Source organism: Lithobates pipiens, unplaced genomic scaffold (genome assembly GCF_037356315.1).
Source record: "Lithobates pipiens isolate NorthernLeopardFrog02 unplaced genomic scaffold, aLitPip1_a1.2 Scaffold_13, whole genome shotgun sequence".
NCBI lineage: Eukaryota > Metazoa > Chordata > Amphibia > Anura > Ranidae > Lithobates > Lithobates pipiens.
The window spans coordinates 130387093-130404471 of NW_027507718.1; the positions used below are offsets into that span (position 1 = coordinate 130387093).

The 17379-nt window shown below is 45.1% G+C and overlaps 1 protein-coding gene across 1 annotated transcript in view; it reads right to left on the reverse strand.

Annotated features, from left to right (window-relative positions):
* Positions 1–17379, reverse strand: part of MAP1S (microtubule associated protein 1S) — a 106412-nt gene that overhangs the window by 16644 nt on the left and 72389 nt on the right. Inside the window, exon 5 of the mRNA XM_077475571.1 lies at positions 14252–17336. Within this exon, the coding sequence (XP_077331697.1) occupies positions 14252–17336 (3085 nt within the window). The remainder of the gene's footprint in view (positions 1–14251; positions 17337–17379) is intronic.

Sequence of the window (17379 nt, forward strand, 5' to 3'; positions counted from 1 at the left end):
TTTTTTTAAAACAGTGTAACAATAAATAAAATCAATTAAAATAAATAAGAAAAAAAAATTTTTTTTTTTTTAAAAACACCGTCACGACGAGCTTGCGCACAGAAGCAAGCGCATACGTGAGTAGTGCCCGCATATGAAAACGGTGGTCAGGCCACACATGTGAGGTATCGCCGCGATCGGTAGAGCGAGAGCAATAATTCTAGCCCTAGACCTCCTCTGTAACGCAAAAAAAATGCAACCTGTAGAATTTTTTAAATGTCGCTTATGGAGATTTTTGAGGCTAAACGTTTGACGCCATTCCACGAGCGGGCGCAATTTTGAAGCGTGACATGTTGGGTATCAAATTTACTCGGCGTACCATTATCTTTCACAATATAAAAAAATTGGGCTAATTTTACTTTTGTCTTATTTTTTTTATTCAAAAAAAGTGAATTTTTCCAAAAAAAGTGCGCTTATCAGACCGCTGCGCAAATACGGTGTGAAAAAAGTATTTCAATGACCGCCATTTTATTCTCTAGGGTGTTAGGAAAAAAAAACAATATAAAATGTTTGGGGGTTCCAAGTAATTTTCTAGCAAATGAAAAACGGTTTTAACCCTTTCCCGCCGAGCGTACGCAGATATGCGTACTCGGCTTCCGGGGGTTATACCGGGATGATGCCCGCACCTGCAGGCATCATCCCGGTACCGTTTTTTGCAGCAGGCGATTGGCTATCCAGGTATAACAACCGATGCGGCTAAAAGCCGCTCGGCTGTTATGCCGGAGGAGCGGGAGGTGACGTCCCCCCCTCCCGCCGCTGCTACCGGTGCTCCCGCTCGATCGGGAGCACCGATTCCGTGTCCGATGCCTCCGGCTGCTGCGGAGGAACTGTAACGAAGCCGCAATCGGCTTCGTTCCAGTCTCCTCATCGTAAACACGGAAGCGACGTCATGACGTCACTTCCCGTTTACTCGGCTGCCAATGGCGCCGGTTTTAAAAAAATATCCGGTATTCAGAATCGCCGTTTTCGGCGATCTGAATACATTGAAGTGTAAAGGAGGGGTGGGGGGTCTTTTAGACCATAAAGGAGGACCTGTCACCACCTATTACTGTCACAAGGGATGTTTACATTCCTTGTGACAGCAATAAAAGTGATCAATTTTTATTTATTTATTTATTTTTTTTAAAACAAATTTAGTTATTTTAAAATAAATAAAAAAAAATTTTTTAAAGCGCCCGCCGTCCCCGCGAGCTCGCGAAGCAAAGAAAACGCATACGGAAGTCGCGCCCACGTATGTAAACGGTGTTCAAATCACACATGTGAGGTATCGCCGCGATCGTCAGAGCGAGAGCAATAATTCTAGCACTAGACCTCCTCTGTAACGCTAACCTGGTAACCGTAAAAATTTTTTAAAGCGTCGCCTATTGAGATTTTTAGGTACCGTACTTTGTCGTCAATCTACAAGTGCACGCAATTATAAAGTGTGACATGTTTGGTATCTATTTACTCGGCGTAACATTATCTTTCACATTACGCAAAAAAATTGGGCTAATTTTACGTTTTTTTTTTTATTCATGAAAGTGTCCCTTTTCCCAAAAAGTTGCGTTTAAAACACCACTGCGCAAATACCGTGTGACATAAAATATTGCAACAATCGCCGTTTTATTCGCCGTTTTATTCTCTAGAGTCTCTGCTAAAAAAATATATATAATGTTTGGGGGTTCCAAGTAATTTTCTAGCAAAAAATATGGATTTTAACTTGTAAACACCAAATTCCAAAAATAGGCTGTCATGAAAGGGTTAAACATGTAAACACCAAGTCTGAAAAAGAGGCCTGGTCCTTAAGTGGTTAATAGTACTCAGGGCCAACTTTATCTCCAAGCCTAATTGTAGAAAGGCAAGATTTCTGCCTAGGATATCGCCGAGGATATCAACCAACCCTTAGATTCACACCAGGAAACATAAGCCTTCCAGACTCTATCATTCTGGAAGCTGGCTTCCTTGCATTAAATCAAGGTAGAGATAACTGACCCGGAAAGCCCATGTTTCTTCAGAATGCGAGTTTCAATAGCAAAGCCGTTAAATTTAGAGTTCGTTAGGTAGGGTAGAATATTGGCCCCCTGTGAGAGTAGGTCTGGCCATAGTGGAAGGGACCATGGATCCTCCACCGCCATCTTTACGATTTTTGCATACCAGGACCTTCTGGGCCATGATGGGGCTACAAGAATTACCAGCTTTCTTTCCAGCTTGATCCTGCAAAGAAGTTGTGGCAGCAACTGAATAGGGCGGGAATGCATCAGTGAGAACTGATCCCACGGGGTCACCAAGGCATCTGTTCCGCATGTGAGTGGATCACTTGTCCTGGACAAAGTTGACCATGTTGAACCTGGACAGCAAAGATCTACATGTGAAGTACCCCATTTTTGGCAAACAGCCCGAAAAACTGCCGATGGGCATGGAATATTCCTCTCTCTGCCCAAGTTAGGATATGGTTCACCTCCCTCTGTGCTGCAAGACTCTTGGTGCCACCTTGGTGACTGATGTAAGCCATAGCTGTTGCATTGTCGGATTGTATTCTGACAGGACAATCCCGTAACCTGAATGCCCAGTCCTTCAGAGCCAGACCCACTGCCCGAATCTGTAGGATGTTGATGGGCAAGGTCCATTCTGTTCTTGACCACAGTCCCTGGACAGTTATCCCCTTCTAGCACTGCTCCCCAAGTTGAAAGGCTGGCATCTGTCATTACCGCCTTCCAGATAACTGGTCTGAGGGTTCTTCCTTTCAGCAGATTCTGGGTTACTAACCAACTGAGGCTCTGGGTCACCCTTGGGGACAGCCGCATTGGCAAGTCTAAAACTTGAACTGTTTTGTTCCAAGCAGACAGGATACTGTTTTGCAACAGTCTCGAATGGAACTGGGCATAGGGAACTGCTTTGAATGAAGCCACCATCTTTCCCAACAACCTCATGCAAAGGCGAATGGAGGAATTTATTTTTTTTTTTTCGACCTGACCATTTGCACCAGCTCTGTTATGTCGTTGATCTTTGCCTGAGGCAAGAACACATTTTTCTGGGCTGTGTCTATGATCAGACCGAGGTACTCCAGCCTTTTTAGCAGTTTTAAGGAAGATTTCTCTAGGTTGAGAACCTAACCCAAACTTTCCATGTATTTGGTTTTAATGCGCACACTTTGCTCCAAACGGGCCAGTCTCTTAGTAATAGATAGTTTAGGTACGCCAATACTGTTATGCCCTGTGCCCTTAACCTGGCTAGAGGTGCAGCCAGAACTTTTGTAAACACCTAGGGTGCTGTAGCTAGCCCGTAGGGCAAGGCTACAAACTGAAAAGGATGCTGTTCTACCTCCAACCGCAGAAACCTTTGGTGAGTGGGAAATATAGGGACATGCAGTTATGCGTCTCTGATGATGTCCATAGATTCCAGAAGTTTTCCTCCTTGTAGGCTAGAAACCACTGACCTGATAGACTCCATGCGAAAAGAGCAGATCTTCAGGAACAGATTGAGATCGAGAATGGGTCCAACACCACCATTCGGTTTTGGTACCGTAAAGGTTTGAATAAAACCCCAAACCTTGCTCTTCTGTGGGAATTTGTTTGATCACCCCCTGAGCCAGTAAATCTAGTGCCCGAAACAGAGATTGCGTTTTCCCTGGATCGTTGGGAACGTGTGACCTCAAAAAACTAGACGGTGGAAACTCCCGAAAATTCTAGTTTGTACCCTACAGTCACTGTGGGAGATGACCCATGTGTCCTGAATTTCCTTTTGCCAGACGTCTGAGAACTGCAGAAGTCTCCCCCCCCACCCTGGCAGTCCGCTTAAATTAAGGGTGTTTATTCCTTCTCTTAACTGGGAAAGGTACTTTTCCCACTTGAAATCTTTTGGATGCATTTGTCCAAATCATCCCCAAATAGCCGATCCCCATGAAAAGGAAAACTAGTCAGGAGCCTTTTGCACGGTGCGTCGGCTGACCAATTTAACTACAGGATCCTACGCATGTGTACTAGCACAAGTGCAAGGCGGGACCGTCTGGCGAGTAGAATTATTTTTTTTTTTTCCACAAAGAATTTTATTATGTTTTCAAAGTAACAGTAAGCGAATACAAGATTACAGAAAAACATTAATCTGTACAGCGCATCTTGATCAATCAACATAACCTTACATATATTCGTCTATAAGCAACAGTTGTAGCAATTAAACAAAGCAAGTTCCAAACACTCAGTTTCCAGAGATGAGGCCGTAGCGTTTAGGTACACACCTGCATTCCAGCTTGCTCAAAATGGCCTTGCGCCCTATGTTCACTACTAACCGTTGCGCCCCTGATAACAATGGCGCGCATGTGCGCTAGTAATTCCTATAAGATAGCGATAACTGAGGGGGGGGGGGGGGATGGGATCAGGGAACTCCAGGGAAAGGGAGAGAAAAAAAAAAAAAAAAGTGGGGGGAAGCAGCTAGAACTTAGAGGGGAAAGACAATGAGGGAAAGCTTGGAGAAGCCCTCAGACGGGTTGGGGGTGGGGTCACCCACCAGCTACCCTCTCCGTCCTGGTGAAGCAACCAAGGGGGGGGAAGCACCAATATACTCCAGGGCTGAAGCTATATCCAGATAGGCAGCGTTTCATGTACCGCCCACTTGGGGAATGCCAGTCGGGAAAATTCCCTCTTTCAGATTGACACTATCTCCTAATTTTGCATCAACGCAAGGCATCTATGAGAAGATTTAAAAGTCCGCCACGCTTCCCAGACTGCGGAAAAGCTAGCAATCCTGTCCTGTGCTATATGAATCAGCTCCTCCATTGCTTCTATACGGTTAATGCGAAGAAACCAGCTTTTAATCGAGGGGGGGGGGGGGGGGGGGGACACGGATCTCCAAAGTACCGGAATACAAAGCCTAGCAGCATTGGTCATATGCATCGCCAAAGATTTACAATATTTCTTCCGGGGCATGTTAGATAAGTGTAATAAATATTGTGCAGGGGTGAACTCCAAAGCCAAGGGTGAAACCTCAGAAATTACCTTATGAACTTCCCTCCAGTAGGGCTGAATCAGAGGGCAACCCCACCAAATGTGAAGAAGGGTACCTGACTCTTGACCGCATCTCCAACATTGATCAGAGACTGTCGGAAAGATTCTATGGAGCAAATCTGGAGTTTTGTACCATCTCATCTTTAGTTTGTATCCATTTTCCTGTGTTTACATTTAGGGACCCCTTATGAATGTATAGATGTATACAGTCCCACTCTTTATCCGTAATCTCCCGATCCAGCATGGACCCCCAGAAGACCCGATCCGAGCTCCTGCCAGAGTGCCGAGTCTCAAACATAGAAGCATACAAAGCCGAGATCACGCGATTCTGGGGAGTCGTGCTGGAGCACAGGGCCTCAAATACAGTAGGCTTTGTCAAGTATCCCGGTCTCCTCCCCGGTTCATCTAAGAAATGTTTCAACTGCATATAGGACCAATACAGGAACGTCTTGGTGTTGGATAGCTTGACCAAGTCCTGATAACTCAAGAACCTGCCCCTCCGAAAGAATTGTTTCGCCACCATCTCTGTAAATGGCCATTCATGAGCCAAGAAACTGGCAGACAAGCCCGGGGGGAAGTCAGGGTTTCCCCTAATAGGGGTGATCGGGCTCTCTGTGTGGGAAAGCGCCATCGCCTTGCAGGCCCTGGTAAATTCTTGCAAAGTCGCCCCGACAAGAGGGTGCGCAGAGAGCTGATGTCCAGTGGGTCGCTTATTACTCCAGGGAAGCGCTTGCAGGTCTTGGCCGACAATGAGCTTTTCTAGTTCTGTCCAGTCCTTGCAGCGCGAGTGGATCTTCCAGTCAACTACCCTGGTCATGTGTACTGCCCAATAATAACGTTTAAGGTCGGGCAGGCCAATCCCTCCCTTGGCTTTGGGTAAAACCAAAGTTGCCCACCCAATGCGAGGTGATTTGGAGCCCCAGAGGAAGGATCTACAAAATTCTTTTAAAGGCTGTGAAAAAGGCCGGCGGTAGATGTATGGGGATTGTTTGCATTTTATAGAGAAGTCGTGGAAGCACAGTCATTTTAAGAGCAGCTGCCCGCCCAAACCACGATAAAGTCTGGACATCCCACCTCTGCAGCTCCTGTTGTATATTTTTTAGTTCGGGGAGAAAGTTACTTTCATAAAGGGAACTTAGCTTGCCCGGCAATTGTATGCCAAGGTATGTGATAGCATCTGAGTTCCATTTAAAAGGAAAGTTGGCTTGGCATTGCTGGGCAAGACAATGTGGCAGGGAGACGTTCAGCGCAAACGATTTGGAGTAATTAAGTTTTAGGTTGGCTATGCGTTTGAATTGCTCCAGGAGTGGCATTAGTTTGGTAGAGACGTTAATGGGGATGTGAGGAAAAGTAAGATATCGTCCGCGAAGGCCGCGATTTTGTATTCCTTATGACGCACCCTGATGCCCTTGATGTCCGGGTAAAGCCTAATGCAGCGCAAAAGGGGTTCCAGGGTGAGGATGTACAGAAGGGGAGAAAGAGGGCACCCTTGTCTAGTGCCATTGTGGATGGGGAAGGCGTCCGACAGGTGGCCGTTAACCTTGACCCTGGCCCTGGGGTTAGAATATAAAGCCCCAATAAAAAAAAAAAAAAAAGGTACACATGGTGCTGCCCAGGCCCAGGGCCCAAAGCACCGCTTGCATGTAGTCCCAGGCCACCCTGTCGAACGCCTTCTCCGCATCCATTGCTAGAAAGAAGCCCTCCTGTTGGGTGGAAGTCAGCCAATGATGGAGATTTAAGGCCTTGATCGTATTGTCTCTCGCTTCCCTCCCCCGCACGAAACCCACTTGATGGCGAGTAGAATTTTTTAATGGAGTCTATAGCAAAACAAGGCTCTTGGTAGTTTGGCCAAATCGCGAGCTTGTTGTGCAGGGACCTCCTTAACTGCTTGCGGGCCAGCCGCTGCAATTTTACTGTGGCAGGCTGGCTCCGCTGTGTGAAATCACGTTATTGTACATGATCTTGCGAGGCTTGGTTCCGCGAGTCAGACAGCGGGTCCCACGGACTGTCTGCAGGCATACCCTTGATCGGCTCACGGGGGATGCTAATGTAAACAAGCATCTCCCCGTTGCGCCTCATGTTGTAAAGCGCTGCGCAAACTGTTGGCGCTATATAAAAAAAACAATAATAAATGCATTTTTACACTGATCACCGCCATTACTAGTAAAAAAAATAAATAAATAAAATTATAAAAAATTTATAAAACTATCCCCCATTTTGTAGACGCTATAACTTTTGCGCAAACCAAGCGCTTATTGTGATTTTTTTTTTTTAAACCCACAATACATATCAGCCTAGACTGAGGGGAAAAAAAATGTTTTATATATTTTTTGGGGATATTATAGCAAAAAGTAAAAAATTATGTGTTTTCAAAATTGTCGCTTTTTTGTTTCTAGTGCAAAAAATAAAAAAACAGCAGAGCCGATCAAGTACTACCAAAAGAAAGCTCTATTTGTGGGGAAAAAAGGACATCAATTTTGTTTGGGAGCCACGTCGCACGACCACAACTGTCAGTTAAAGCGACAGTGCCGAATCGCAAAAATGCTCTGGTCTTTGGCCAGCCAAATCCTCCGGGGGTTGAAATGGTTAAGGGCCTGTCTAAACTGGTCCTTTAGGGACTGACAGATGCCTATTGCAGCAACCACAGGTAACAGTAACAGCCACTGCCAAGGAAATAGAGGATTTTAACAGGAATTCCAACCTTTTATCTGCTAGATCCTTAAGTACTTGTGCATGGTCTACAGGACAAGTTAGACTTTTTGATCACATTGGAAATCGCATCAACTGCTGGTACGTTAAATTTTTTGGTGAATTTCTCCTCCATGGGACAGAGAACTGAGAATGTCTTAGGAGGGAGAAAAATGCTTATCCAGGTGATCACATTCAGCATAAATAAGCTTTTATAGTAATGCATGGACAGGAAATGCATGAAAAAGTTATGAAGGTTTTAAGGAACCCAAGGAAAAGACCGAATTTTCAGCAGACTCAGTTAGGGGTAACATGAAAGTAGAACGAACCATCTCCGTAAGAGATTGTACCAATTTCTCAGATTGCGAGGCTGAAAAGGGTTCATCTAGCGTTGTTTCCTCCGCAGAGTAATCGGTTTGTTTTTCCACCTCATCCTGTACCCACTGTTCCCTTTGTAGAGGGTCTGAGGTGGGGAACAGGGATCCAACACGCTTCCTATCCTTTTGGATGGAGGATGAGATTAAAGCCGCTAATCTTCCTTCTAGGCCCTGCAGGGCGGAGGAAAATGTATCTTCAGTCACCTATACAGGGGCTGAGATGTGAGAATCAGCTGCACCACCAACTGGTTCGAATGACTTACCCTAGCTTGCCATATCTGGTATTTCTGGAGAGGATAACAGTATGGAGGCACGGGTGCACTGAATGGGTTTTTTGGTGCAGAAACTGATACCAAAAATGAAAAATACACTAGGCCGAAAACCAAAACAGCACCGATACTGAAACATATCTAAAAAAAAAAAATATTTTTATACAGGAGATGGTCAGAGACTGGGGACACGGTACAGGAGATGGTCAGAAACTGCACACATGATGCAAGAGATCAATGCAGCCTCACCAGTGGCCCCCATTGCAGCCAGAGTGGCCCCTTATTGCAGCTAGCCTGTGAAGGGAAGAGAGGAGAGCCGCCTCTGTCGCTGGTTTGATTACAGCGCCGGGAACATCACAGCTTTCATTTCAATAGCTGTGTTCCCGGCCGCGTGCCGTCACATACAGCCCCTCCCCCTTGTCCGGGCACTTTGATAGACAGATCATCCATCCAATCCTGTGGGTGATCTGTCTATCAAAGTGCCCAGACAAGGGGGAGGGGCTTATGTGATGGTGCGCAGCCGGGAACACAGCTATTGAAATGAAAGCTGTGATGTTCCCGGCACTGTGATCAAATAGGCGGTGGCTCTCCCGCATTATAGCATGATCTATCTTTTCATGATGGGCGGCACCAGGGGCGGGGGCAGAGCCCCGCCCCCCACCCAGGCCACGCCCCATGTTCGGCTCCATTATCAGCCGTTTTTCTCTTTCTGCAAATTGCCGAAAAGGGCATTTTCGGCCGATATGTTTCGGCGGCCGAAATTTCGTTTCATCCTAGTATTTTTAGTATCTTTTTTTGTGGTGTCTTTTTTGGAAGTCATAGTGCTAAGAACCAAAGCAGAGGCACTAACTAAATGCACAATTTGCTGAGCAATAGTCTAGTAATACAACCCTGCTTATATAGAGTTCAGCTTGGTGCTGAGTAAAAATGTATCTCCTGTACTGGAAATGCCTGCATACATTCCTTACATGCCCCTGTGTCAGGCTTCCATCTCTTCAGTTGCATCTGATAGAAATCTTCTGTTGACGAGAAGCATCTGTTAACCGATTGCTGGCCGCCTCACGCTAATATGTCAGCAGAAAGGCTAGTACAGGCAAACTAGCGTACCTGTGCGTTGCCCTTTAAGAGGTGGTCAGCGGGAGCGCAATAAGCGCCACGAGTTGGGTCACGCAGACTATCACGGTGGTGATACCTGCGTTCGAATGAGGAGATGCTAATGTAAACAAGCATCTCCACATTCTGCCTAGTGACAATGTCACTGATCTCTGATCTGGAGCAGAGATCAGTGATGTGTCACACGTAGCCACTGTAAGCACCCCCCCTATTAAAAATCACTCCCCAGGACACACTTAACCCCTACACTGCCCCCCTAGTGGTTAACCCCTTCACTGCCATTTACATGGGAATCTGTGCATTTGTATAGCATTGATTGCTGTATAAAATGACAATGGTCCCAAAAAAATAAAAAAAATAAAGTGTGTCAAAAAATGTCTGATGTGTCCGCTATATAAAAATAAAATAAAAATAGGGCATAAAAACTATCCCCTATTTTGTAAACGCTATAACTTTTGCGCAAACCATGATTTTTTTTTTTACCAAAAATATTTAGAAGAATACGCATCGGCCTAAACGGAGGGGAAAAAAAAACGTATATATTTTTGGGGGATATTTATTACAGCAAAATAGGTTTTAAAATTGTCGCTTTTTCGTTTATAGCGTAAAAAATAAAAACCGCAGGGGTGATCAAATACCACCAAAAAGAAAAGCTCTATTTGTGGGAGCCACGTCGCACGACCACGCAATTGTCAGTTAAAGCGACGTAGTGCCGAATCGCAAAAAGTGCTCTGGTCAGAAAGGGGGTAAATTCTTCCGGGGCTAAAGTGGTTAAAAAGCCTCAGGTGCGAATTCGCCTGCACCGCGCTCTCCTCGTGGACACTACACTCCGCACATGGCGCTGGGCCTAAGCCACACCCCCTCGCCACGAACCCACCCCCCATTTCAAATTAACAGCCATCTGCATCAAGTTTGAATCATTTTTTCAACTGACTCAGTTTTAGGCATGCAGAGACTAAGATACATTTACCCACTGTAAAACAGGGAAGCCGCCTTCACCCCCCGACGGATGCTGTTGTACCTCCCACTCCCAGCCCCTTGGCTTCCCCAGGGGGGAGAACATGCTGGAAACTCAGCCCCCCTGCTGAGACCACACACGTGCCGTTTAAAGAGGAAGTAAACCCCTTCAAACCACTTTGACCTACAGGTAAGCCTAGATTAAGGCTTACCTGTAGGTCCAAGCAATATCTCCTAAACCTATATGGTTTAGGAGATATTTGCCCGAAAATGGGCACCGCATGCGCCTTAGACAGCGGCGCGCAGGCGCACTAAATGCGGCAAGTCCAAGAATGGATTTGCCTAATTTGTCGACTCCCGTGCGCATGCGCGGGAGTGACGTCATCGCGGCTTCGCCGAATGGCAGCGGCGGAGCTGCGAGACGCGACTCCCGTGCGCATGCGTGGGAGTGACGTCATCGTGGCTTCACCGCTGTCATTGGTCGGAGCTGCGAGACGCCACCAGCAAGATGGATGCGGCAGACTACAGGGATCAGCGGCGACTTCGCTGGCTCCTGTGTCAGGTATGTGACACATAATGAGCTACTATGCGATGCATAGTAGTCCATTATGCTTTACCTTTGCAGGGAAAAAAAGAGGAAGTAAACCCATCAGGGTTTACTTCCTCTTTAAGCTGGACAAAGAACTGACTGAGAAGCAACGTATCAAGTCATCAAGGTGGACTTTTTGCAGTTCCCTAGGCTTCTTCCTTTACAGCAGTTCCTGCAGCAAGGATAAAGGTAACAGACAGATCCAAACTTCACCCGTCACGACGGGCTGCGTTAAACCTTCAAGGACCGGGCCCCTTTTTAATCGGGGGGTGAAGAGGCAATGATAAAGGTGTGCTCAACAAATCAGACGACATAAACGTGGGTGGTTAATCAATCGATGCTCATCAAGCTGATCGACACACTAAACAGTGTAGTGAAAATGTGACAAGTAACAAGTCTAAGGCATCATTCTTAGGCTTAAGGTGAAAAACAGTATAGTGTAGTGCTACAGTCTTAACCGTGCAAACTGATAAATATAAACTAGGTGTCGTTGCATGGAATGAAGAGACACTCGTTTATATTTATCAGTTTGCACTGTTAAGACTGTAGCACTACACTTCACCGTTTTTCACCTTAATCCTAAGAAGAATGCCTTAGAGACTTACTTGTCACATTTTAGTGCGTCGATCAATATTGATTGACTAACCACCCACGTTTGTTATATACGTCATCTGATTTGTTGTGCAAATCATTTGCTCGATTGTAAGGAATCTGTTCTTTGAAAAGTTTATTTGCACATTTGGCTTGCACTGCCACCTTGTGCACACCTTTATCACTGCCTTTTCATTTCAAGTACATTTATTATTTTGTCACACATTGGTTACACTTCAGTTCAACAGCGCAACATCCCTTATTATACACACACTTATTAGTCACTGATCCACCTGTTTGCAGTAGTTGTGCTATACATTGTTTTTTTCCCCCCACTTCCAGTGATAGCAGGGGGAGTATTCTTCTAGTATTGAAATATCAAATATATGTGGCACAATTGTTTTTGTACCCAGCCGCACCAGATATGGCTTACAACAGGAAGGTTTTTTTTTTCCTTTTTCGTTTTTATACTTAAAAGTTGGTATTAAGCCCAAAAGTATACATTTTATTACATTGCAGCAGACTAAATCTTAGATTTGATGGCTGCATTAGTTTTCTTCTATTTTAGGCTCTCATTTTTACATGTGATCTAGCCAGTAAGTCTGTTCTTTTAAAAAAAACATTTTCTCCTGCAGATGTAGCAGTTACAGGAATAAGACAAACTTGCCTTTATAAGCCGTTTTTTTATTTTGGGATGAACTGCGAGCTGGACTTTGGCTTCAAATTGCTTGGTGTATCTAAATCTGCTACTACATCATCTATAACTCCCCTCCCTCCAGACAATGGTGCTGCTGTCTGAAGGTGCCCTGTGTTCCTTCATCCAGAATGGGGTCATTCTTATACAGGTGGTGTACAACAGACGGAACACCAGGTGAATACAGAAGTGGGAAAAAAGCCTAAAAAAAAAACGAGAATAATAATGCAGCCATCAGCTCAAATAATCGGTAAGCTGCAATATATTACTCTTTTTGGTTTTAGGTTTAATAGCGCTTTAACTATTGGCATCACAAAAGAACCTGACACTTGCACTAAGCTACCACAAGGGTGGCGGGGGAGGTTCTCTTGTTAAAGGGGTTCTGCACTCATAATACAACATTTGCCCATTCTGTTGCCTCTAGTTAATATATCTCATAATGCCACCTGTTTTTTTTTTTTGATTCACCTACCTTTTGTAATCTTCAGTACTTTATTTTAAACCCCTGCGGCGATGGGCGGTCTCTTGCGGGGATCAGCGTAATTTCCTGTTGAAGCCCGCACTGTCTCCTGGGATCTCGTTCGTGTAATCCCAGGAGACATTGCGGCTAATGCACCCGACATCTCGCGAGATTTCGGGTGCTACAGCCGACATCTCGCGTGATTTTGGTAATTACAGCCGAGATCTCGCGAGATGTCGGCTGTAGCACCCGAAATCTCGCGAGATGTCGGCTGTAGCACCCGAAATCTCGCGAGATGTCGGCTGTAGCACCCGAAATCTCGCGAGATGTCGGCTGTAGCACCCGAAATCTCGCGAGATGTCGGCTGTAGCACCCGAAATCTCGCGAGATGTCGGCTGTAGCACCCGAAATCTCGCGAGATGTCGGCTGTAGCACCCGAAATCTAGCGAGATGTCGGCTGTAGCACCCGAAATCTCGCGAGATGTCGGCTGTAGCACCCGAAATCTCGCGAGATGTCGGCTGTAGCACCCGAAATCTCGCGAGATGTCGGGTGCATTAGCCGCAATGTCTCCTGGGATTACACGAACGAGATCCCAGGAGACAGTGCGGGCTTCAACAGGAAATTACGCTGATCCCCGCAAGAGACCGCCCATCGCCGCAGGGGTTTAAAATAAAGTACTGAAGATTACAAAAGGTAGGTGAATCAAAAAAAAAAAAAAACAGGTGGCATTATGAGATATATTAACTAGAGGCAACAGAATGGGCAAATGTTGTATTATGAGTGCAGAACCCCTTTAAAGCGGAGTTCGCGCACGCCTCCCCCCTCCCCTCCCATCCCATCCCATTGTAGCAAAGTGTAATTTCTTCAGTGTTCTCACATGAAACGATATATAAAATGGCTACAAAAAAAAAAAAAAAAAAAAAAAAGTGGGAGGGGTGTACTCACTTTTGTGAAAATATCACATGCGCACACCCCCCCTATAGCTATCTATAGACTTGTTTTATATAAAAAAAATAAAAATAAATAAAAAACAGACCCTCAGAGGGGGGAAAAAAATTGCAGTTGTTGCAATTTAAGTCGTGCAGTTTTTTAAACACAAGATTATAATATACTTTGTTTTGTGTGTTTGAAAAACCGTGCCACTTAAAATTTCAACAGCCACCATTTTATTCTCTAGGGGTCTCTGCTAAAATACACACACTTTTTAGCAAAAACATTGATTTTTACCTGTAACAAAAAAAATAAAAAAATAAGTCAGAAAAGGGCAGATTCCTTAAGTGGTTAACTTATCAGATAGTATTGTTCCCCCTCAGCAACTATTGCTCGCAGTTCTCTGGACTACAGAACATCTCCCCATGTTATGCATGTGAGGTGGGGGAAGGAGGTGTTCCGTAGTCTGAACTTTGGCAAAACTGCTCCTCCTCAGACAGTGAGAATCATCACCATAGGACAGAAGGGCATTACTTAAAGACAAGGACCATACAAATGACTTACCTGTTGTCAAACGACTTCCTGCAGGGGTGGCTTTCATTGAATTTCCTATACTGCGCCTGCTTGTAGATGGTTTAGAGTCTGCTCCAGCACGTGTCATATCTGTTTTTCCTGTGGCAACCTTGCCTGATTTATCTCCAACACCTTTAGCTTTGCCAGATAGTTTACTAGTGTTACTTCGAACATTGGAAGGCGATGACTGGGTTAGAGTTTTTTTGCCTCCATGATCTGTTGGCACGGCTTCAGGGTCAACCATGCAAGTACCTGGTTGAGGCGGCAGGGGGTGAGGATCTTTTATGGTAGGTGGAACAGGATCTAAAAGTCTTGGAGTGTTATCACCTTCTGAATCTGATGCACCATCAACAGCTATGGAAGGGCATTCTTCTGGTCCAGAATCAGATATTGTGGGCAAAGATTCACTTACTGAAGTAGGAGGGGTCTCTGGTCCATTTGGGATTTTTTTCCCAGAAAAGCCTGGGGGCTTGGGCAACTCTTGGGAAGGATCACTGTCACTATCATGTGGGCTTATTACAACATCCGACTTATGATGCTCAAATTCGCATGGGGATACCAAACATAGGTCCACATCATGAGGAGAGGCTGACCTTTCAGACTGGCCTTCAAGCTCACTAGAATGTGAAGGACGAACAGGCAGACTCAAACCTACTCTGTTTGCCGTATGGGTGTCTGGTGATACATCTCTAGGAGACTCACTGACAGGTGGAAGGGTCTGCTCAAAAGAAGAGATGGAAAGGGATTCATCCACTTCTGTAGAATGTGGTGACCCCACTTCTGCAGGCAAAGAAGGAGTAGTTATAGTTGGAGACACATCAGGTAGATCTTCCCGGAAAGGACTCAAGGAGAGGCAACTGGTCTGCCTTCCCTGTGAAGAATTTGAGTTTTCTTGGGAAGATCTGGGAGGGGCTCTCCAGGAAGAAGAAGAGGTAACATTTCTTCCATCTCCCGATGGTAGCGACTGACTGCAAATTTGCTGTGATACTGCTGGTGAATGATGCTCTGAACTGACTGGGGATGCCATCTCCAAAGTCCTTTCTTCAGAGCTTCCGTAAGGGTCATCCAGCCAATCCTGGCCATGGTGTACACTTTTGCCTCTCTCCTGGACCTCCAAGTTTGTGGGAGTCAGGTCAAAATTCACACTAACATCACTTCTGGGCGTTTTAGCCAATGGAGATGCAGGAGCTAAACCTTTGGGGGTACTTGTTTCTAGGTACCGAAATCCATTTGGACTCTCCAGCTCAGCTGTACACAGTCCATTTTCTGCATGTACACCATGCCCATTAATAGGTCCAACAACGCCAATAAAGGCACATGCAGCAGGCTCAATACCGTTACCCGTTGCTTGATGGTCTGTAATTTGGTCACCAGCAACACTGAGGCATGCAGAACCAGTGGCCTTTTCAACTGGCTGGCAGACCGCTTCCTTTACTGGCTCCTTACTTGGGGGCTTACCCTTGACCAACATTCGGTTACCTGCAATCAAATCTTTTTTTACACTTCCCATTTCTTTCTTCAAAGAGCCCATTTTGGGATTTGGTCTTCTGGAATCAGGCGTTGTGGTAGCTTTCTTCAAGTCTTTTACAGCAACTTTTGTGCCCTCACCCTTGTCTTTGGCATCCCTCCTTGGAGTTTCTGTTCTGGCTTCTCCAACAGGTCGTAGCTCCTTTTTAACTTCCCTTTTCTTTTCTGTATGCTCCTCATCCTTTTTGCCAAATTGCTTCCTTTCATCTTTTGGCATCTCTTTTTTCATTATGGGTTTTTCTTTTGTGGTCTTCAGTCTTGTATCGGGTTTCTGTTTCTCAGACGCATTTTCAATTTTAGCTTTGACTTCCTTACTTTTTTCCCCTTCTGTTCCAGCCTCTACAGCAACTTTGTTTTTGTCTTTCCCATCTGGTCTTAGTTCATTTCTAGGAGTCTTTAGTTGCTTATCTTTTACTGTTCTAACTTTTAGTTCAGCACTTAGTCTTCCGGATCCAGATGCAAGACTCTCTTTGCTTCCAGTTCGAGAAGGTTTTGCAACACCCTTACCTGTAAAAATGCTTCCCCTAACCTCCAAGTCCTTTTGCGTTATGACAGGATCTTTCAGAAAATCTAGATGTTTCAACTTCTCCAGACCTTCAAGAATTTTGTTTTGAGGTGTACAACCAGGAAATAATACTCTTACAATTCGTTCAGAGGGTGCAGAAGGATGCCAGACAAGCAGAGCACAGACTGAGGTTAGAGACGTCAGTGGTAGCTCTGACCCCTTGTGTTTCATAATTCCAGGCCACTGTTTTGTGAAAGTTTCCAGGTCTTTACTACCCTTCACAGGGTTCAAAACATACATTTCTAACCTACCAACACCCATCTTTTGAAAAAGAATAGTAGGTTCAATAGTTGCATTACTGCTTCGGTACAAAGGTTCTGGCAGAATACCAAGCTTTTCCAAACATTGCAGCGTAAGCATAACCTCTTCCTTAACTGTTACTGTACTGGGCTCTTCTTCGCAAGTTGTTTTCTCTGGAGAGTTTAGAAAGACTACACCCAGCTCTGGAGAGATCAGATTTCTTAGCCAATCATCACTTTGCTGTGTCCCTTGAGAGCCATCCTCTTCTCCTTCTGCTATTTTCCTCTGCAGTAAGCTATTGATGCCTGGTAGATTGTCAATCCCCAAATGGGTGAGAAGAATAGAGTCTACCCTATCTAAATGGCGTATTAATTTCCAAAATGGAGACCTAGTATCGGAGCCTCCATTAACCAGCATGTTAAATCCATTGACGGCAAAAAAAGCAGAGTCTCCCCTGCCTCCGGGGAAAACATAGCAGCATGGTTTAAATAACTTCAAAAAGCCCACCGTTGTGGGAGATTCCAGCAATTCAAATGGAGAAGAGGGCTCAAGGGATTCAGACAGGTATTCTGCCAATTCTTGAAGACCCTCTGTCTCTGGAAACGTTTTGTCCTTGTTAAACCGTAATTCAATAAAATCTTGGAGGCTACATTTCTCCAACTGTGAAAGATCCCAGTTTTCAGGACAGGAAACAGTCAAGATGATATGAGACATGGGATCGGATGAGCTTAGAGTTTCTCCAATCTGAAAGGAAATTAAAAAAAAAAAAAAAAAACACAACGACATG